The sequence below is a fragment of the Theropithecus gelada genome, chromosome 20, assembly GCF_003255815.1.
Source record: "Theropithecus gelada isolate Dixy chromosome 20, Tgel_1.0, whole genome shotgun sequence".
Taxonomy (NCBI): domain Eukaryota; kingdom Metazoa; phylum Chordata; class Mammalia; order Primates; family Cercopithecidae; genus Theropithecus; species Theropithecus gelada.
This window is the reverse complement of record NC_037688.1, coordinates 22,773,274-22,797,003: the sequence shown is the minus strand read 5'-3', so window position 1 is coordinate 22,797,003 and position 23,730 is coordinate 22,773,274. Positions and strand designations below refer to the sequence as shown.

Here is a 23,730-nt window from a genome sequence, read left to right as displayed (position 1 = left end):
CACTTCCCACTCGTCCTTTAATATAGAGGGCATGGTGAGATTAAATAGATTATGAATCCAAAAGAAAGTTGCAAAGTGAAATACTATCGATAAATATAGACAAAGTCTTGGAACTGATGAAATCTCTGTAAGGGGAAATTAAAACATAATGAACAGAAGTAACTTGCCCAAGACCACTTTGCTTGGAAATGATAGAGGCAAGATTTTCAACCCTGGCTTCTCTATATTGTGTCGCGCACAGAGTATTAAATGTGAAAAGCAAATAAGATAATGTTGAATCTCAGCTACTTACTGAAAACCTTCCAGTGATTTCCCCAAGTTTAAACAAAACCTGAAACCCACAATGGTCTATTTTACGCAATTTGGCCTCCACTTCCCTACGTGCCCTTCTCTCTCACCGGAAGGCTGGAGTCACTCTCCTCCTGTTCCTCTGCAGGTTTCAGGATCTTCTCACCTTAGGGTATTTGCCACTTGCTAATCACCTGGCCTGTAGCTTTTATCCTGCAGATATTCACATCATTGTCTTCCTCAGTCTTTTTAGATTCCTTTTTCTAAAGAATGTCTTCTCCTACCACAGTACTCAAAATCAATCTCTGCCTCTTTCTGCTTCTCACCTACACATTATTAACACAAGCATGCACGTTCAATCACACTCATACACATACACAGACTCACTCACAAATAGCTCACATTCATACACACACTCACACTCTTACACAACAGATTCACGCCCACACGATCACTCAACAGCCACTCACACATTTAGCCCCTCACACACAATCATGCACTTACACACACACAACCACACATCCACTCTCAGAACCCTCACCCTTTTACCCTACTTTCTTTTCCTTTTTCAGTGCAGTGACATCAGAGTGTGTTTGCATTTGTTTTTATTTTTTCTCTTTAGTCTGCCTCATTAGGAGAGGAATCTTGACTGTTTTGTTTAGTAGTAAACGAAACAACCAAATAAAACAGTGTCCTGGCACTAGGCCGGTACCTCCATGTACAGTATTAGGCTCCCAATAAACATGAAATAAATATATAGGAGGGTCACACTGCAGGAAAGCTTTCTGGAGAAGGTAACGCATGACCAACTTGTGAAGGAGGCAAGTTGTGAAGGAGGTGAAATAAGGGGAGTGTCAAATATAGAGTTAGACAGGGAGTGATGTTAAAGATAAAGTTTGCATTTTTAAAGTAAATAGGGAGCTGTTGAAGGAAGGCTTTTAAACAGAATTTTTTTCCTGGGCTGTTGGCAATACCATAAGTGAGTCTTGGAGTTAACTCATGGACCATCCTGAAGACATGAAAAGAATCTTCAGCTATTTCGATAAATGAAGACATGCATGGTTCTCCCTCATTACCTGATGGGAAATGTAACACAGCATTGTTTTCCTCCCTTACATGTGGCAGGTGACCCCGGCATTTCACCTGGACCCAGATATTGCTTTATTACCCTTCATAGAACACATTCTTTTGACAAGCAGGCCATGTGGGATCTTCCTCCCCACATGCACTCACTTCTTTCATGTTTTCAGTCAATAGAAAGTTCAGTTTCAAATCCTTTGAGAAATTTATTGGGATTCAATGAAATCTAGTCTTGCAGCTGCCAAATAAAAGGGAAAATAAAAGTAAGTGTCTTCTTCTTCTAGGCGTATACCAGATGTCTGTGTCAGAAGCAGCCGTCCCTGGGGAGGAAGTAGGAAGAGTGAAAGCTAAAGACCCAGACATTGGAGAAAATGGCTTAGTCACATACAGTATTGTTGATGGAGATGGTATGGAATTGTTTGAAATCACAACGGACTATGAAACCCAGGAGGGGGTGATAAAGCTGAAAAAGGTGAGTTAGGGTAATGAATCAGATATGTCAGTGGTGTGACCTGCTCTGCCAAGGCAACACTGCAAGAAATAGGGAGGCGACGGTTAAGAAATGAGAATTTGTGAAACCTGGGGCCGACCCGGCTTTGTAGTTGAGCTCTGAGCCCTGGAAGATCACAGAATTATATTCCTTTCTGTTACTGCGGAGAAGTTGACAAAAGGGGCTGGTGATACCTGCCTGAGATTGCTAGTGAGTTCTTAAATGTTTTCCGACGGAGGGAAGCACAGTTCTCTCATGGCGAGAAGGACAATGAAATAAATCTAGATTTTGAAGAAGCAGCCCTGAGCATGCATGGAATTGCCCCCTTAGCTCTGCCACACTGAATCTGTTAGATAGGCTGTTCAGAACTCTTCTTGTTTGAACATTCAAGGTTCACTGCATTGCTGGACCCTCTGTGAAACTTAAGTCAATTCTCTGCTTGCTTTTATCTCAAGTGAACCTGGAGAAGCAACAATAATGGACCTTCTCCCATAGTCAAATAGCCTGTGGACCTCCCTTCATAGTCAGGTAGTCTATGGACCTTCCCCCAGAGTCAGTCATCAAAAACATGTCTCTGGGATTAATTTATTACAAAGAGAAGGTTAGTGTTTCTTCTTTTTTACATTCACTCAACACTAACTACTGGCCAGACAGAGCACCAGCCTCTTACAAACATCATTTCATTCACTTTTCACAAAAACAAAAACAAACAAACAAACAAAAAGTATAAAGTAGGTAGTATTATCCCAATTGGCAAAGAGACCTCCACTTAATTTTGAGGAGATTAGGTATCAGACACATGAAATCGTTTGACCCAGTCACTGTCACACAGCTCAGGCATGCAGACCTGGAATTCACACCGTGGTTATTCTAGAACAACTTCCCTCTCAAGACATTTTGAAAACAGCTGGCCCAGAAAGCATTTGTAAAGGAGAGCCAGATAAGATTCACTTCCAAGTGGAGAAATAGTTCCCATACATTCTAAAATGGTTTCCCCCGTGATTTGCCATTTGAAAAATCAACACTTCTCCACCATGAAAGTGTATGGAGCATTAAATCAGAATTGGAGGATGGGATTACCTTGGTTTTAATCGAGCATTCATTTTCAACTTGGTTTTGTAGCATGCATATTAAACTCCTTAGTGTGGTGGAAAAGATTGGACTGTAACACTGATAGAAAGTTAATTTGAAGAATCAATAAAGAGGTCAGTAGCTAAAGAGGAGGCAAGGATGGACCAGTGGGGGAAGACTGGTCCTGAAAGGAATCTTTCAGGTGGGGGAGCAAGGAGTGACCTGTGCTAAGAAGCTGGCCTTTTACAACATTTTAAAGTGTGTTGGGGTTGGGGAAAATATTACGGGGCACAAAACAATGAGAAGGTAGGGAGTGACTGTTATAAAAAAATATAAAGAAAATGAAGGATATGGAAATTGGGGTGAAATTTGGATACTTGGAAAAGTCTACATTAATGGATGAATGGTAGGACCGAGGAAGCCTAATTATCAGCCACAGGGAGCCAGGGTAGTCATCACTAATTCCGGTTTCTCCTCTGGAAAAGTAGCTGTGCGAATTGTGTGTTGCCTAGAGCTGTCAACTTACTTCGTTAATTAATATTACTATCTCTTCTGCTTGACACTGACATATGAACATTGACATCAAAGATGCCTGCCTCCCATCCTTTGCTGTTCATGTAATTGGGTAGTTGGTTATGCTAAGGTTGTCACCTGTTTTCAGTGTATTCAGGGCATAAACACACACTGTATCTCTGAAATCCTGAAACATTTAAATCACCCCCATGGAACTCACACATCGCAAATGAGCTCTCTGCATATGATTAATTTGCACATTTGCCTCCAATTCAGTGTGTTTATTCTAGGCAAAGGAATAATCTTCTATAAAACACTGACGTTTAGGTTTTAAACAGTGTAAGATGTTATTTCATTTGTAAAAGAACATTTGCTCAAACTTGTAGCACAAAGTTCCAAATGTCCACCAGGGGAAAAAAAAGAAAAATTACAGAGGAATTTAACAGAGTAAAAATATGACTCCTTGTGAAAGTCGTTACATGCAATTTAATACCATAAAAGTCTATAGAGACATTATGGCACTATTTCTGCATTTTAAAGTCTTTTTTAGCTTAGTATTTTTATTTATTTCCTAATTTATTCACCCATTTTTCCACCAAGAGTTATTGAGTTCTTATTATTTGTCAGGCAGGCCCTTTGCCAGAGGCTAGAAATCTAAAGTTGAAGAGACAGAGTCCTGACCACAGGGAGTTCACAATTTAACAGGACAGTGAAGTGAAACAATAATTAAAACAGAGAGTTTTTTCAGCCTTAGCGGTGTTGACGTCTTGGGCTGGATAATTCTTTGTTGTAGGAGGCTGTTCTGTGCATTGTAGGATACTTGGTAGTATCTAGTATCCCAGGCTTCCCTCAATAAAGGTCATTAAGCACATGCTCTACCCCACCCCAATGTCCTGATAATAATAATAAAAATAATTACTCTAGACATTGCCTAACATCCCTGGAGTAACTGGGAGCAAAATCACTCCCCAGTTGAAAATTGCCTGCAATAGTGTGATAAGACCTATGAACGTGGGTCATGAATGACTTCTTGAGGGGGCAGTTCTCAAGCTGAGTCTTGATAGATGAGGAGGAATTTGCTGGATAGTTAAGGACAGAAAAGGCAGAAAAAATAACTCATGAAAGGCTAGTATCAATGGAAACAGGACACATTTAAGAAGTTGCAATACCTTCAATCTTGAGAGTCTTAAGATAGATACAGTAAAGCCAATGAACAAACTTGTTAAAATTCAAGGGGGACATTACAAAGAATTGAAGAAGGTAGACGAGGTAGTGAGACGGTAGTGAAGGAGAAGAATTCAAGAAATAATTACTAGATAGAATCATTCATTTATTGAATATTTTAGAAAGCAATAAATCCCTCTTGCGTTCTGACTCTCTTAGTTTAATGGTGAACAGGGGAGAGAGAAATTACCCTTGGGGTATTTAGACAGTCTCTATGTGGTTAGCTGAGGAAGGACCGGGGTCAAATAAAGGTGAGGTTTTAGGTGGCTTCGTGGACTTAGAGGGGAAAATCTGATCTGTTCACGCAGCACCTTTGGCTGAATGGGAATCCCATCTATCTCAGAGAAATCACCGCACAATGTCTATTTATTTTCAACCAAATAAACTCCTTGTAAAGCAGTGTCAGAGCAGAATTATAAGGCATTTTTAATATTCCCTGTTTTAATAAAACTGTTTTTATGTTTGATTTTTCTTTATATTCTTTGTCCGCACATATATAGATATGGATACATAACATTTAACACGGTTGCAATCAGAGGGTGATCTGATTTGTTAACTTAATGTCACATCATAAACATTTTACATGCTGTTATATAATGTACATAATCATTTTTAATGACTACATAACATCCCATCCTATTGACGAATCATTATTTCCTTAATAAAACCTCACAGTTGGATTTCGTGTTTTGTGTGTATATTTCCACAGATTAGATATAACCTTCTATTATATCTAACAAATATCATGCATTTTTGAATATTGTTTGTTTTGGTTTTCTGTTGAATTAATCCCTCAGGGAAGATTTTCAGAGGTGGGATTAGTAAACTAGGGGGTATTAAGATTTTTATGGCTTATGCAATGTGTTGCCTCATTTAGCTTTATTTCAACTACTCATAACATGGATATAAATGTTCACATGGGAAACTACCTCACATCTTTTTTGGAGGGAGGAAGGGAATAAATTGTAGGCAAATGTCTAAATGTTAAGCATCTATCAACCCCACTCCTCATTCAGTCAAAATAACGGATGCGTATGACCACTTGGTACAGTCTTTCTTGCGTCCTGTGGGACAAAGATCAGCAAAGAGCAGTAAGACTCAGTAGACTTCTTAGGGATGCTCTCCTCCATTCCACTCCCACCCCCACCTCGCTGGGGAGGGAAATGAACGGCTGCCAAAGGGCCACTAGGGGGCTACACAAAACTATCTGGGGCTGTTGAGGGGACTTCACAAGGCAATGAGGCTTGAACTGACTACCAGACTTGGAATCTCACCAAACTGGGAAAGGCCATCCCATATAAACCTCTGCAAAGGGCTGGAGAGCCTAGCTTGGGATGTGAAACTGCAACATGAGGATACTGTCCTCAACACCAACAAGGCTTCCCAGTGGGAAAATGGCTCCAGGTCCTTAGGCACATGCCTAAATCAAGTACAAAAGATTCTGCTGTAGTAAGATCAACAGACTATCTGATATTAGAAAATTTCCTGTTTTCTGATTATAAATTATCCAGTCTCAGAACCATCATATTCTAGTGTTTAATGCTGTCTAATGATTGAAGGGATTTTTTAGAAGTTGCAGCAATCTCGTATGTTCAGTCTATAAATATCATTCCTTTCTGCTGCTCAGTAACCTAGCCAAGGAGAAAGGAACTGCTGAGTCCCAGGATGATGGAAAGGCTGGGGGCAGATTTAGATTTAGAAAAAGGTAGTGTTTCCTGACTCTGGGAAGAGGGAGGTAGGAAGATGATAGAAAAAGTATCAAGGCTATTGAACATGTTTAACCCTGTTGAAACTGGGATCATCAGCCTTAGTGTGGAGTACTGCAAAATTAGATCAGGAATCAGCCCCGTGACTGTATGCCCATTCAGAATAAGCGTTTGCCAGGCAAATGACAACAGCATGGCAGGCAGATGCTCGCCTTAGAAGATGAAACTCTTTCCAAACATTTGGTAGTTCAGCAACATCCAGAGCACTAATTAGAAAGTTGTTTCCTAGGCAGCAGGGCTTGTTTCTCTGCTACAATGTTACTTTCCATCCTTTGCTGACTGATTCACTGTAACTCCTCTCATTCAAAATTAAGCAGTGTTTACCATCAATTTCCCTATAACTACAGCCATTCAAATGCTACGACTCATTTTTTCTTTCATATTCGTGTAAAATTTTACTGCTTACATTTGTTTTTCTTTAAATAGACCATCTTTAATATATATGCATTCTTTTTTTAAAAAAAGGAAGCATTTTAAAAAAGGAAACATTTCCCTCATTATCTTGTCACTTGCCAAAAATAGAAGGTAACTTAAAAATAAATGCAATCAAACCAAAACGATGCCATTACATTCTAGCTAGAGTTGTATCATAATAACTCACAAAAGAGATTGCGAAACAGAGCAGATATGTTAAAATGGTGTACTACTTGGTGTGTCAAGGATTTAAAGACTTGGAAAAATAAATAATTATCTCAGTATGTAAGTTAATATCATTTGACAACCTCACCTATCAACTTACCTATAAACCACCATATGTCATCTTATGGGCCACTGCTGGTAAGAGTCCCAGACATTGGGAAACAGAACGTGGTCAGAAACTTTCAACATGAAGCTTTCAATATGATCAAGCTGGATGGTTGCGGGTGGGAGAGGTATGAACCAGTCATCAAAAAGGACATGGTTTTTGGCTGAAATTCAGTGGGTATTTTTGTTACCAAGATTCTTACTTTTCAGAATGAGGTAACAAATGTATTTTTGTAGTGTTTTAATTCCCTTCCTTAGGTAATTCTTAGTGACTTATTTGGGCAACACTAGTGTTGCTATATAGAATAAGGTTCACTTTAGATGACATGGTCTTTCTGTGTCTGTCGTGCTCTTAGAATGACCCATTAGGCACATTCTAAGTTTCAGCAATTGATTTGTGTGATTTTTCTGACCAAATGGCTCAGGAAATTTGATATTGAGTAGACTCTGATTTTCTCCCTTTGAGGAACTATTCACTCTTCCCTATAAAACAGTCAGGTCTTTCTCTTCCATTATTCTTTCAAGGAATTGGTTGTCAATCTTCTCTTCATTCTTGCCAGCCTGTAGATTTTGAAACCAAAAGAGCCTATAGCTTGAAGGTAGAGGCAGCCAACGTGCACATCGACCCGAAGTTTATCAGCAATGGCCCCTTCAAGGACACTGTGACCGTCAAGATCGCAGTAGAAGATGCTGATGAGCCCCCTATGTTCTTGGCCCCAAGTTACATCCATGAAGTCCAAGAAAATGCAGCTGCTGGCACCGTGGTTGGGAGAGTGCATGCCAAAGACCCTGATGCTGCCAACAGCCCAATAAGGTACAGACGGATTTACTTTAAGAGCTTGGATGGGGAATTTTAAAGTCAAGAGGTTCTGGAAAAGCCCTGTAGGAACCACATTCTTCAATTTCAAAAAGGGTCCAAGTTTATCAGGTTCAATAGAATGTAAACAAGATTACGATTTAGAAGACATGAGCTCTCCTTCACCTCTGTTCCTGACTTTTTGGATAAGATTGTTCAAGCTCCATGACTTTGCTCTGGAGCAGATTCCCCCAGACGTGCTAAGTGACAGAGCCCTGAGCTGGGCCTGTCTGCCTCAGGGGACTGTGGGGAAGTATAAATAATTATTGTGAAATAATTATAGTAATTGCAATTTATTAAATACCTTCCCATTCTCTGGTTACTCTGTGAGGAGGTTAGCTATGTGATCTAATCAATCCCCTCAACTTAATTGATACATAAATTGTTATTCCTTCAAATGAGAGGAAACTGGAGGCACTGCAAGACAAAGTGACTTTCCTGGAATGATGCAGCCACTGAGCAGGAGGCAAGGAAAGTCAGCTCTGTCTAACTGCTGCTGAATACTTTGTAAGAGTAGTAAAGTGTCCAAATATATTTCGGGTGCTTTTATTATTATGAATACTTTTTTGTGACAAAAAAATGTGATCCAGAACTGTGGCTTGGCACCGTGGCTCACATCTGTAATCCCTTCATTTTGGGAAGGCTAAGGCGGGTGGATCACCTCAGGTCAGGAGTTCGAGTCTAGCCTTGATAACGTGGTGAAACCCTGCCTCTACTGAAAATACAAAATTTAGCTGCGCATGGTGGTGTGCACCTGTAATTCCAGCCCCTTGGGAGGCTTAGGTAGGACAGTCACTTGAATTCGGGAGGCAGAGGTTGCAGTAAGCCGAGATCAAGCCACTGCATTCTAGCCCGGGTGACAGAGTGAGACCCTGTCTCAAAAAAAAAAAAAAAAAAAAAAAAAAAAAGGAAAAGTGATCCAGAGTTCTGCTTCTCCACTCTCCTCTTCATCCTGAGGTAATGACTGATGAAGCTAATGGTGAAGATGAGAGGGTGATGAGAAGGAGGTGGAGAAGGGGCTTGAATCACACATTTATAGAGTGGAAGTTGATAGTGCCTTGGAACTTCCCCTGGACCGGATTCTAGCCGGGGTTTCTTTTTTTCCCACAGCCACTCCCCTCATTTCCTTCTTGCTTGGATTTCTTTATGTACCTCCACAGGGTCTCCCAGCCCTCAGTCTTTCATTTACTTCTCCGCGTGAATCCTGACTCTGCAGCCAGAGCGACCCTCATACAATGCACATTCAAACATCACATCTTACCTTAGTTAAAACACAAGAAAAAAATTAATGATTAAATGGTTCCCTGTTGTCTCCCTTTTCAAAATAATCTAACCTCATTCACTCAGTTTAAAAAGTTTCTTTGCACCCCTCTACCTCCATCTCATTCTTTGAAGCTCTCCTGCTCTCCCCTAATCCCTGGACTTGACATGTTCCTCCTTCTAGCTGGTAGCACTTGCCTTTCCAAGTTGCCACACTGGACTCATTTTCTCCATCTCCACTTAGGTGTTACCTCCTGTAGGAATTCTTCCAGGGCTCCCTAGAGATGTATCGGATGTCCTTCCACTAGCTCCTCTCTAGCTCACCCGCCAGGCTACATCACAGGGACACTTAGGTTATGCAATGTCCTCACTAGAGGAGAGTCTTAGAGAGCTCGATGTCTGTGTAGTTTAGGCCTTGACAAACTATAGCCCATAGGCCAAACCTGGCTGCCATTTGCTTTTCTCTCTCTCTTTTATTTTTTCTGTGGTGAAAAAAATTTACATATCATGAAGCATGAACTTTACCTGTTCAACTTGTACACTGTGTTGGTTTTTAGTATATTTCATGAAGATGTTCCACCATTACCACTGTCGAATTCCAGAATATTTTTATTGTTCTCCCCGCCAAAGAAATCCCATGTCCATCAGCAGTCACTCCCTGTTTCTCCTTCTTCCCAGTCTCCTGTAACAACTAACTTATTCTGTGTCTGTATGTTTGCCCATTCTGGACCTTTCATATAAATGGAATAATACAACATGTGGTTTTATGTAACTGAACTTTTGCATGTAGCATAATGATTTTGAGGTTCATTCATGTTGCAGAGTGCATCACTAATTCATTTCCTTTTATTGCTGAGTAATTTTTCATTGTATGTGTGCACCACATTTTATTTGCTCATTTAACATTTGGATGCGTGTTTGAGTTGCTTCCAATCTTGGCTGTGACAGATAATGCTGAATATTCCTGGACATGTCTTAGCCTAAACATGTTTTCGTCTTTCCTGGGCATATACCTAGGAGTGGAATTACTGGATTATATGGTAGCTCTGTGTTTAACTTTCTGAGGAGCTGCCAAAGTGTTTTCCACAGTAGTTGTACCATTTTACTTTGTTATCAATAATATATGAGAATTCTAATTTCTCCATATTCTCACCAACACTTTTTTGCCTTTTTTGATTATAGCTATCATAATGGGTGTGAAATGATATGTCATTATAGTTTTGATTTGTATTTCCGTAGTGACTAGTGATATCAAGCATCTTTTATTTATTCATTTACTCATTTATTTATTTATTTACTATTGAGACATAGTCTCTCTCTGTCGCCCAGGCTGGAGTGCAGTGGCACGATCTCAGCTCAGTCCCATGTATGCTTCCCAGGCTCAAGTGAGTCTTGTACTTCAACCTCCCAAGTAGCTGGGACTACAGGTGTGCACCACCAGGCCCAGCTATTTTTTTATTTTTTAATAGAGACAGGATTTTGCCATGTTGGTCACGCTGATCTCAAATTCCTGGCCTCAAGTGATCCACCCACCGCTGCCTTCCAAAGTGCTGGGATTACACGCATGAGCCACTGCACCTGGCCTGAGCCTCTTTTTATGTGCTTATTAGCCATTTGTATATCTTCTTAGGATAAATATCTATTCAAGTATTTTGCCCATTTCATAATTGGATTTTTTTTTTTATTGTTGAGTTGTAAGAGCTGTTTACATATTCCGAATGGTAGGAACTTATTAGATGTATGATTTGCAATTTTTTTTCTCATTCCATGGGATATCTTTTCCATTTCTTAATAGTGTCATCTGAGGCACAAAAGGTTTTAATTTTTATGAATTCCAGTGGGTCTATTCTTTTTCTTTTAAATGTCTATAATGAAATAATTGTCTAATCTAAAGTCATGAATGATTTACACATTTTTTAAAAAATAAACTTTATGGTTTTAGCTTTCACATTTAGATTTTTATCAGTTGTGAGCATACTTTTATATATGTTGTCAGGAAGGGGTCCAACTTTATTATTTTGCATGTGTGTATCCAATTATTCCAGCACTATTTGTTGAAAAGACTATTTTTTCTTAATTGAATGGTCTTGGCATTCATGTTGAAAATTGACCATTCGTAGTCATAGAAACCAGGTTTGCTTCTGTACTCTTGATTACATTCCATTAATTATATGTCTGTCCATACGGCAGTACCACATAGCCTTCATCACCATAACTTTGTACTATGTTTTGAAATCAGAAACTGTGAATTCTTCATCTTTTTTCTCACCACCTATTTTTGTAGATAATGTTATATGGGAAGACAGTCACATCATTTGTTTGCATATTACCTACGTCTTCTTTCCTGCTGCAAGGGCAGAGTTGAGTAGTTGAGACAGGGATTCTAATTCCTGCACAAGCTAAGCATTTGCTGGCTGGCCCTTTGCAGAACATGTTTGCTGACCCCTGTTCTAGATCATCACTGCACCTTCCACCAAACAGAGTACATGGCCCAAAGTCGATGTCTAGCAAATATTTATTGAGTAAATAAATAAAATAACTCCTGATTTGGCTTAGAAGGTCAAGCTCACAGTTTTTGAGTGTAAAACAGGAAGCGTGATAGAAGTGATGACATCTTATTCACACATTTATCTGACAAATCTTCATTGAGCACACACTGGGGGTTCCCAGTATACTTAAGGAGGCAGACACTTAAGAAAAAGTAAATGGATCTAAATATGAAAACAAATTACATGGACAATGGAGTTCGTCCATTTATATCAAAGAAAATAGTGGCAGGGAAGAAGGAATTCCCAACTCTAAGTGATGTTGGGTTGCTTTTGGATCTTTGAACATTGATTCTTCTGAGGAAAAGAGAGATAATTAATATTTACTGAGCATCTTTTCAGCCTCGTACAACAGGTTTTACAAACTTATTTCAGTCAGTTCTCACTGACATCCTTGGCGGCTATGGCTTCTCTAGAATTGAATAGGTGGGAAGACTAAGGCTCGGAGCAATGATGGGACTTCTCTAAAATCGCATGGACGGTCAGTGTCGAACATTGGATTTTAGCCCAGCTCTGTCTTGAGTTCATTTTGAGCTTTTTACTTTAACCCAGCAGCCACTAATGGAAAGATTTCCCAAGAAGGTTTGATTACTATATTCTCTTTGTGCAGAAAGATACATTAAATAATGACTATGGACCCTTCTAACACCTTTAAACTACTTAAGAATCTTCACAGTGTGAATTTTAAATGAGTTATCTTTGGCCTAGAATATCGAGGTGCATTATAAACTTTTTAGAAGAGCAGTGACTGTGACGTAAAAACACTTACTCATTTGCTCTGCACCTCATTGTCTCCAAGGAGTCACATCTGCAATTGGTTATTTGGGTCATGTTTTCAAATGGTAGCTGTTCTGTGCATGTAGGCAATTTCCATGTCTATAATTATCCAAGGTGCTCAATACCACACTCGAACCAACCCCCTACTTCTACCTACTTAGGTCTTTGTTCTTTAGAAATGTCAGACAAATTATAGGAGAATATTCAAAGCTTTTTTGTTTGTTTTTGAGATAGGGTCTCACTCTTTCACCCAGCCTGGAGTGCAGTGGCGTCATCATGGCTCACTACAGACTTGAGCTCCCTAGGCTCAGGTGATCCTCCCACATCAGCCTCCCAAGTAACTGGGACAGCAGGTGCATGCCACTGTGCCTGCCTAATTTTTTGTTTTGTTTTGTTTTTGTAGAGAGGGGGTTCTCACTATGTTGCCCATGCTGGTCTCAAACTCCTGGGCTTAAGTGATCCTCCTGGCTCAGCCTCCCAAAATGCTGGGATTTCAGGCATGAACCATTGCACCTAGTCTGTTCAAAACTTTTTTGTTTGCTTGTTTGTTGGTTGGTTGGTTGGTTGGTTTTTGGAGACCGAGTCTCACTCTGTTACCCAGGCTGGAGTGCAGTGGTGTGATCCCAGCTCACTGCAGCCTCTGCCTCCCGGGTTCAAGCAAGTAGCTGGGATTACAGGCATGTGCCACCATGGCCAGCTAATTTTGTATATTTAGTAGAGACAGGTTTCACCATGTTAGCCAGGCTGATCTCAAACTCCCAACCTCTGGTGATCCACCCTCCTTGGCCTCCCAAAGTGCTGGGATTATAGGCATGAGCCATTGCGCCAGGCCTCAAAACTTTTTATCTAATGAGTCTTTTATCCTCCCTACCTAATTTCCTGGTTGTTTCTCTTCACCTTTGTGGAAATTTGTGTCCTTGGACATATAATGGAGGCCTTGCAATATCACCCTAACTCTTAACTTTTTGGACATTCTGCAGATCTTTTTTTCTCAGATTGTAGCATTAGACACATTTTTGTTTACAATTCCCTTTCTAAAATATTCTCTCCCTTTAGTTTTCTTGGCACTAACCTCTTATGCCTCAGATAACACTGTACCTGATGTCTTCACTAGTCTTTGATCCCTCTCCAGGCATTGACTTGGTCCTTTCTCTCTCTGTGTCCACTCACCTATAGGGTTTTACCCAAGTGGTAATTGACCTAAGTTGATGCTTCAGATTTCCTGCCCCTAGGCTGATCTTTCTCCCCGACTCTAATTCTGCATTTATGATACTGTCTGTTGTGTACTTTCACCTATTTGCTTTTTCTTTCACTGGCTTACTCATTTATCCAAGATATATTTTTGATTTTATAATTATTGTGACATACTTTAAAACAAAAACAGCTGTTTCCACCCTTGACTTCCTGAAGCCTACAATAGAGTTGAGTCTTTGCTCTCTGAGCATTTTGACATATCCTTAATTAAATGTCAACCTTTCCTCCCTGGTAATGGACTTTTTTTTTTCTTTTTTCTTTTTAATTTTTTAAATAATTTCAACATTTATTTTTGATTCGGGGGTATATGTGTAGGTTTGTTAATGGTTATATTGTGTAGTGCTGAGGTTGGGGATATGATTGATCCTGTCTCATTACAGGATATATATCCAAAGGAAAATCAATTTTATAAATATTTATGTAAAAATATATATCCAGAGGAAAATAAAAAAGACACAAGCACTCAACTGTTCATCACAGCACTATTCACAATAGCAAATATTTTCTTTTTCGATGTCCTTTAATCTCCCTCTCTCAGACATTCAGGTGAGAAGCTACCTGGGACTCTCTCAGCCTCCCCTAGATGCCCAAATATCCACTAAATCCTACTGGGGCTTTCGTCATCATTTAGGATTCCATTTCCTCTGTCACCCCTGTACTTCACTCTCATCACCTCATGTATTTAAAAACAGCATCAAATCCTTAAGTTTCCTCTGCTCCTTCTTCTACTCTCTCTTCCTCAGACCATCTTGCCCATCATATGTTTTTGATCTCCTTGAGAGCTTGTATCCATTTATATGCTTCTCTGCTCAAAGCATTCCATGATTTCTCACTGGCTATAGGATGAAGGTCATGCTCTTACATATGAGAGCTTCCACAGTCTGTTCTCAGTGTATAACAGCAGCATCAACAACAAAAACAATAGCAGTTATTGTTGGTTGCACTGCTTATATGTGTGAGTCACTACATTATGTATCTTAAACATTTATTATTTTATTGAATTCTCACAGATAACAAAAGAGTTAGGTACTATTAATATTCCAGTTCAGCCAGGTTCCTGCAATCCCAGCTACCCAGGAGGCTGAGGCAGGAGGATGACTTGAGCCCAGCAGTTCAAGACAAGCTGGGGCAACATAGTGAGATTCTATTTGGAAAAAATATATATATATTAATTCCATTTTAGAAGATAAACATGCTAAGGCTCAAAGAACTTAAATGGCTTTTCCATTATCATCTAGCTTATGTGTAGCCAATTAGGAAGTTGTACTTGGGACTTCCAAAACCCAAAACACATGCCCTTCATTTCTGTGGAATAATGCCTTGAATTATTAATGATCTTTTTTCTCACATGTGTGTTGTCATGCCAACTAAATAGTGAGCTCCCTCATGGAAGGAAAAAAAGTCTTTGATTATTTTTTTGACTCCTTTGCGCATAGTGTTATCTGCTGAGGGCTCAGTTACTGAGCATCTCCTGACATTGAGGAGGTGTGTGAATATCTTTGGTTTTGTCACTGTGCCAGGGACTCATCATTCCATTTTTATGGGGAGCTGTGAAGTTAAGTGACATTGTGAATGAGCTCATGTTTATATACTGTGAACTGCCGCTCAGTGGGGGTCCCTCTTTCCTGAAAAGAACATGATCTGGGATTAGAGGATCTGACTTCCAATATTGTCTCTTCCAGAAACTGGACATAGGCCATTTGTAAATTTCATCATTTGTAAATCTAGGCGATTAAACCTTCTGATATTCATAGTCTCTGCTATCTCTAATTATTCTTTGATTTTTGACCACCACTGAATGCCTTCTGACATACTCATTTTGTAAATTTTTGGAAATCATAGCTTAGACCTCTAAGAGCAGAAAATCACCCATTTATGAAGGTCAGCATACTACCTGAATTAATGTAACCCATTATTGTTCTTTTCCGTTTGGGAGTTAGTCTAAGGGAGTGGTAAGGGAAGAGGCTTTGGAGTTCAGCAGACCCATTACAACAAGACTGTATCCTGGGCAAGTTACTTTACCTTACTATAACCCAGCAAAAGCCATTCTTCCTCTGTCTGCCACCTCACTTTGCCATAAATACAGCCCAATAATATTATGTGACTTTTTTAATCCTTTATTAGTAAAAAGTTAACTTAGTGGATGGGAGTGACTAAAATTTTATGCACAGCCTGGAGTCATTAAAATGAACTATTATGCACAGCCTGGAGTCATTAAAATATGGGAAAATGCCCTATTAGTAAATGGCCAAGCTTACTTTGTACATTGCATACTGGAATTCAGAGCCAAGCTAACTGAGAACCCCTGAAACTAAATAAACTAAACAGATTTACTAAAATATAGTTAACATTTTCTTTTTTCTTTTCTTTTCTTTTTTTTCTTTTTTCTTTTTTTTTTTTTTTTTTGAGACAGAGTCTCGCTCTGTCACCCAGGCTGGAGTGCAGTGGTGTGATCTCAGCTAACTGCAGCCTCCACTTCCCAGGTTCAAGAGATTCTCATGCTTCAGCCTCCAAAGTAACTGGGATTATAGGTGTGTGCCTCCATCCCCAGCTAGTTTTTGTACATTTTGTAGTAGAGATGGGATTTCGCCATGTTGGCCAGGCTGGTCTTGAACTCCTGGCCTCAAATGATCCACCCACCTTGGCCTCCCAAAGTGCTGGGATTACAGGAGTAAGCCACTGCACCAGGCTGCATTTTTCTTTAAATAAAGACAAACTGATTTTTAGGTCTGTACATGATCTTGATAAATTTAAATACACTTGAACGTATTTAATATTTCATATGCAAAAATCTGGCAAAGTTTTGATACATTTGTGACTTTCTGAGTAGTTTGGGAGCAAGGCAAACTCACTTTCCAAATGCAGTTCCATAAATATTCAGAAGATGGGTGATTGTAGTAAATGTGGAGAAATATGCATCACGTTATTATACTTCTCAATCAAATATGCTAAACAACCCTTTCATTCATTGTACTGAATAAGGAATTCCAACGTGGCAAAGTTATTTCTATAAAAGATTCGTGTACAAAGTTTCAAAAGTAAATTTGATTAGAAAGAAAATCTAGCTTAAGCAATTCATTGAGAAGCTTGCTTTAAATATAGTATGGAGAAAATATTCAAATATTAAGCTGCTCTGAATGTCTTAGTCTAATTGCCTCATTTGCATTCTGCTTAGGTATTCCATCGATCGTCACACTGACCTCGACAGATTTTTCACTATTAATCCAGAGGATGGTTTTATTAAAACTACAAAACCTCTGGATAGAGAGGAAACAGCCTGGCTCAACATCACTGTCTTTGCAGCAGAAATCCGTAAGTATTCTTCTCAGGGTTTTGATTCTGCTTTACCAAGTATTATTGCTTCAGACTCTATATTCTGGGAAATAAAATAGCTGAGATAGACTAACGTTTTTGGTTTTAAACAGATTTTTCAGTCTTTAAAATGTGTTTTTGGTTATCTCTCTAGGAAGACACATAGGCAAAGGGAAATGTTTTTGCTTTTTCTGACAGAACTGGGTATAGACTTGGCGAGAGAGCCGGCAGCCTTCAGGAGTTTGAAACTCGTAACAATCACTAAAAGATTTCCCACTCCATCTAGTCACTAGTCTTTGCCAAACCCAGAAAAGCAAAGTCCTTAGGTCCAAGGTTTGTGGCTTCTTGTTCATCTATAGACAACACCTCAAACTTAATCATGCATCAAGCTGATCAGTCATTAAGCCTGATTTCTGGACCCTGCCCCAGAGCCTCTGATTCAGTAGGTCTGGGATAGGGCCTGAGAATTTTTGTTTCCAACATGTTCCCAGATGGTTTTAATGCTTTTCTGAGGACTTCCACATTTAAGAACCACTTTGATAGATTACTGTCTGGGGATCAGGCTCCATGATAAGCCTTTAGAACTAAAGCTCAGCATCATAGTCAGCAAACGTGGAAAAGTGTTTTAGCTCTTACTGGTCTTAACATCGATATTTATTCCAAGACATGCCTCTCCCACTGTACTTAGCACCCTTCTGCTCTTACATAGATTCTGCGACAAGAATATCTTTCCCTGCACGGTCCAAATGGGTCGCTGGAGCTTACTCTTTCCCAAGAATATGCTTGGACGAATGTGTATTTCTCCTTGACCTTTCTTGACTGTCTGCATTCTCTCTTCCCAGACAATCGGCATCAGGAAGCCAAAGTCCCAGTGGCCATTAGGATCCTTGATGTCAACGATAATGCTCCCAAGTTTGCTGCCCCTTATGAAGGTTTCATCTGTGAGAGTGATCAGACCAAGCCACTTTCCAACCAGGTAATCCTGCTTTCTCTATTTCTGGCTAGGAGCAATGCACTTGGAAATAGAGTGTGTTTTTTAAAGCATCACCTGGAGATACCAACCACTGCCCAAAAAGGTTTCAGAGCCATGGTTTTGCTCTGAAGCTATGTTCTCTAATTAAAATCAGACTTTCTAGCCAGCCAGGAATTTTTGAATAAATGATGTGCCAAAGTCAGCATGATTTATTTATGGGCCACCTTTCTCTTTCAGCCAATTGTTACAATTAGTGCAGATGACAAGGATGACACAGCCAACGGACCAAGATTTATCTTCAGCCTACCCCCTGAAATCATTCACAATCCAAATTTCACAGTCAGAGACAACCGAGGTTCGTACTAAGGTTCCTATGCATTCAGAGAAGTAGAACTGGAAAACAAATGGCGTTTATATTGCATAGCACAAGTATTTTCACTAATCATTATAATGTCTTCCTGTTGAAGAACAAACCGGAAATAATAATGCCACCTCTGTTCGGAAACATGGGCTCATTTGATGCATGTGAATAAGTGAGTCTAATTTTATTTTACTTTTTTTGGCTTTGATATTCATGAAGCAGTGGGAAAACTAAGAGCAGAAGCTTACAGGGTCAATATGCAAACAACTCCATTTATCTTTTTTTTCAAGAGGTTGATAAACCCTTGGGGGAAGGATGGCTTTATGAATATTGATATCAAGTAAAGCATTAAAAGAGATTAGTTCAACTTTGTAAGGCAATTTAATCTTTCAGCTGACCTTCCCTTCCAAGCACAGTTTTAATGCAGTGTGGCTGGGAACAGAGCTTGATATCTAAAAGTAGTTGCAGAATTGTTGCCTGAACGGCATGAAACAAAGCATTGTTTGTCCGTTATAAAAATGGCAAAATTTAATATGATTTCTGCTTCCCCTTTCATTAGTTAAGGAGGTCTAGGCTTGCAGATTATTAGAAATTGATGTTTTTGTTTATATAGTCCCAGACCTGATGCAGTCCCTAGATAAAGCTGGTGGAAGAGCCAGGAATGATGAATATATGTAAATATTTTTTATTCTTATCCACACTGTTTTTCTCTGTGCATTACTTGGTAGTGAAATTGCCCATTTAAGTTTGTGATGGTGCAGGCCTGTGGAAACAGAGAGACAGAGGCCACCATTTAACATGGGAGTGAAAGGAGGAATACCGATTGCTATATTCATGCAATCCATGCTAGCCATGTGCTAGGCCATAGGTTGATTGCTCTCCCAGTGACTAAGAACAGGCTTAAAGAATCTTAAACTTTCTAGTAAGTATTATTACTTTCCCCATTACTGATATCGCTATCATCAGTACCATAAATACCAGTTGCTGTGCTCCACGACCCATGCCAAGATCCTTTCCACACTCTGTCCACTTAATTTTCTTAACACCACCATAGGTAGGCATTATTGTCACCCTTATTCCATAAATGAGAAAAATGAGGCACCGAATCATTAAATGATTTGTCTCAAATCAATCAACCAAATAGAAGTTACAGCTGGGTTTAAACCCAGGCTTCAGAGGCCGGATGCTATAGCCTTAACCACTGAATCCTTCCATGTTGATTAAAGCAGACAGGTGCTGTCAGGCCTCTGAGCCCAAGCCAAGCCATCGCATCCCCTGTGACTTGCACCTATATGCCCAGATGGCCTGAAGTAACTGAAGAATCACAAAAGAAGTGCAAATGCCCTGCCCAGCCTTAACTGATGACATTCCACCACAAAAGAAGTGAAAATGGCCGGTCCTTGCCTTAAGTGATGACATTATCTCGTGAAATTCCTTTTCCTGGCTCATCCTGGCTCAAAAAGCTCCCCCACTGAGCAGCTTGTGACCCCCACTCCTGTCCGCCAGAGAGCAACCCCCCTTTGACTGCAATTTTCCTTTACCTACCCAAATCCTATAAAACAGCCCCACCCTTATCTCCCTTCCCTTGGCTTGGGCTCAGAGGCCTGACAGGCGCACCCCATGCTACTTGGATTTTGAGAGTCTGTGATTTGATTTACTTTATTATTTCTTGAACTTACATGAGTATTTAATTATGGGGCCTTATAAATCAAGCACTCACCAAATGAGATGATGAGGCAAAATGTCCTAGGTGTTACGATAGCCTTTTCTCTCCCAATGCCTTGCTTTCTATAATGAACTTGCTCTTAAGAACTGAAGTGTGAAGGAAGTTATATGTAGAAAAATATGTTTTAAAAGAAGCCTACGAAACAACCCCTGATTCAATTTGTAAATGATTCCCATCATTTTAAAACAGAAATGTTACTTAGCACGCATTAAGTTTGTATTTACACTAGGATTTTTCTGTTACTTTTTGGCTTTGGTGAATGTGCACTTGTAAGTCTCTGAAGGAGATAATTCTGCAAAGCACTAACATAAATGGATAGTTCTCAACCAGAAACACACACACCTCATGGGACACACACATGTAATATAGGAATTCATTTTGTAATGATAGTTTTCTCTAAAACAGGGAAACTCGGGAACACAGTGAACATCGAAAAGTGTGTACTGAGCTGAATTGAACAGAGTGGCACTAATCGTGTTTGCATAATGCTTTCTAAGATGTGCATACTTCTGTATTTGAATTTATGAAAAGCCGTGTGTTCACTCTTAGAATTTTCTGCATTCTCAAATTTGTTTCCAGTTCCACCTTGAACTGACAGACTGCTGTATTTTTTCAGCTTAGGCTTGTATCAGTTTTCTGACAAAGAAATGCTTGTAACAATATATTGCATAATGGATTTAGTTTTAACAATAGTGAAGAGATTGATTCAGTTGTCCAGAAAACTCAGATGTTCTCATATGACTCTTAGCTGCCATCTTTTGTCTAGCTTCTCAAATATTTGTGGTCAATCTTTTATCTGTGTTGACGCAATTCTCAACTGACATTGGAGGTCTAACTCCTGGGGCTGTATTCCTAGCAATATTACTGTTTATCATGGGACACCTATAAACAGAACCTTTACTAAGCTTTCCCTGCTGTGATAACTTTGCCTCCATCACCTGCCCTGTACGTTTTCTTTTTATTTGTGCAATCATATTTAGTTGTTGTTAACCTCTGAAAACATTATACTAAGACATATTGTTCTCTAGGAAGTTATAAGTATTTTAGTTTGTCACAATACTTTGCGGATACCATCTATATTTTTCAAGGGGATTATATAACCCTAGATGAGCCAATCTACGGAACAATTCGTCTCCCCTGCCCTCTCCTATAAGAGACTAATACCACTGTTGAGCAACCATTTTTGCAGGAAATTGCTACTTTTTAAGAAAAATTACTTTATTAACTATGGCAAACAGTTAATGAAAACTCCCATGTTTAAAGCTATTATAGAACCTTAAAGCAAATACAGTCCTATAATTATCATTTAATAGAGTTTCTTTCTACTAGCTCCTAAAAGTAATTACATATTGAAGTAATCCAAAAGGAGTAATCACATTCCACATCCTATTAATAGCCTACTGAGTTACCAAATTTCTCGGCTGAGACTGCTTTCCATAGAAGACATGAGATAATGGTTTATATCATGCTGAGTAAAAGCATCAAGTCTCTTTCTCCTTGAGTGTTTACTTCCATTATGCCATGTAAATAATCAGTATTGTGTTTGCCTAAACTCCGGCATAAGCGTCCGGCGTTTTTAGAAATATAACAGGAAAAGCCATCTTAATACACACAAGCTTTTTATTTCATTTTATCTTATTCCATTCTGCAGCCTGAGCTTCAAAGCCGACTCAGCAGGCAGCAGGAAAGTAGAACACTAGATGATTCTTCAACATTTAAGTCCATCTTGGGCTATTAATATCAGGAATGGTGCTGTTCGGGCAGATGAAGAGCTGGTTCGCCCAGGTTTTGAGATGCATTTACTTTGAAAATATCAGGCATGTGGCATCTCTTAAATCACAAGAAATATGTAATGGATGAGAAAAGTGCAAAGAAAAAAAGAAGACTGAGATCATATCTCTCCTCTATGTAGCTCTTAACTGGTTTATAAAACCTTCTCATGTCATTGTTTCACCTAATTCTTCAAACAGCTGCACAGGGCAGGCAGGTGGTGTATTTTTATCCAATTTTAAGATAAAGAAAGAATATGAGACATCAGAAGGGTCAGTGATTTGCCCAAGGTCATACAGCAATAAGTGCAAAAACTAAATCTAAATATTTGGAGGGCCCTGTTGGTTGTACACGGCAAATGGTAAAATGAATATAAAGCTCGTGTCTCTTCTAGTAAATTCATTTCAAAAAGTCTTTGTTTATCTCATTGTCAATAATAACAATCCTCAGAAGAGGCAAATTCTGAAATTTAATTTATGGATTAATCTAGGATTCCAGGGAATGTGTGAACAGAGGAGGACAAGGTTCTTCAATTTTCACTTTAATCACAGCCATAATAATTGTAGTAAAATATATTGGCAAAGAAGTTTATAATTTGCTTCTATTACATAATTAATACCTATTTCTTGCAGGGAAATTGAAAAATACAAACCAGCAAAAATGATATTAAAACAATAAAATAAGTTGATAATAGACTACCCAGAAATAGTCACTGCTATTTATATATCCTTTTTTTGCATACATTTCTTAAGAAAAAAAGAAATAGAAAAGCAATTGTTAAATACATGTCCACTTGTTTTCTCACTTAATAGTATGTGATACAAATCAGTATATTTATGTCAATATTTTCAAGTTGTCTTTCTAACTTCAACTATGAGGATATATAATATCAGTTGACTGTAAATACGTACATTGTTTTCCACACTTTCGTCAAATATCTAATTATTCTTTCAGGATAAATTCCTAGAGTGCTTTGGGAGGCCGAGGCGGGTGGATTGCCTGAGCTCAGGAGTTTAAGACCAGTCTGGGCAATACGGTGAAACCCCGTCTCTACTAAAATACCAAAAATTAGCCGGGCATGGCGGCATGAGCCTGTAGTCCCAGCTACTCGGGAGGCTGAGGCAAGAGAATTGCTTGAACCCGGGAGGTGGAGGTTGCAGTGAGCTGAGATCGCACCACTGCGCTCCAGATTGGGTGACTGCTTTCCATAGAAAACTTGAGATAATGGTTTATATCATGCTGAGTAAAAGCATCAAGTCTAGACTGGGTGACAGTCTGGAGTGCAACAAACAACAAACAAATAAACGAAATTCCTAGAGTGGAATTACTGGATCAAAAGCTATTGCTACTAATTAATAAACTGTTCATCAGAAATGTTATACCATTTTTAATACCATTAGTAAAACAGGTGAGGTTTTATTTTCTCACATGCAAGTCAATTCTAGTTAGTATTACTCTTTTTAATCATTGACAGTTTGGTAAGTTAGATGTAACATTTTAGGTTCCAGTTACTTTCATCACTTAAAGCCAGATGTTTTTAATAATTATTAATCAGTTCTTCTTTTATTCTTATACACTGGCTGTTTATGTCCTTTGCCCACCTCTTAAATTATATATTTGTCTGTTTGCAATTGATTTGTGAAGGCTGTTCATCTATTAATGCTATTCACCTTTGACCTACCATCCATTCTGCATAGACTTTCCTAATGTTTTAATGTT

General features: G+C 39.1%; 1 protein-coding gene across 3 annotated transcripts in view; it reads left to right on the top strand.

Annotated features, from left to right (window-relative positions):
* The window catches only part of CDH11 (cadherin 11), a 174,940-nt gene that overhangs the window by 131,229 nt on the left and 19,981 nt on the right, over positions 1 to 23,730 (top strand). For all 3 annotated transcript variants that reach the window (XM_025370023.1, XM_025370020.1, XM_025370021.1), the window contains 5 exons: positions 1,653 to 1,840; positions 7,737 to 7,990; positions 17,045 to 17,181; positions 18,024 to 18,157; positions 18,392 to 18,509. In XM_025370023.1, coding sequence (XP_025225808.1) covers positions 1,653 to 1,840; positions 7,737 to 7,990; positions 17,045 to 17,181; positions 18,024 to 18,157; positions 18,392 to 18,509 — 831 coding nt within the window. The remainder of the gene's footprint in view (positions 1 to 1,652; positions 1,841 to 7,736; positions 7,991 to 17,044; positions 17,182 to 18,023; positions 18,158 to 18,391; positions 18,510 to 23,730) is intronic.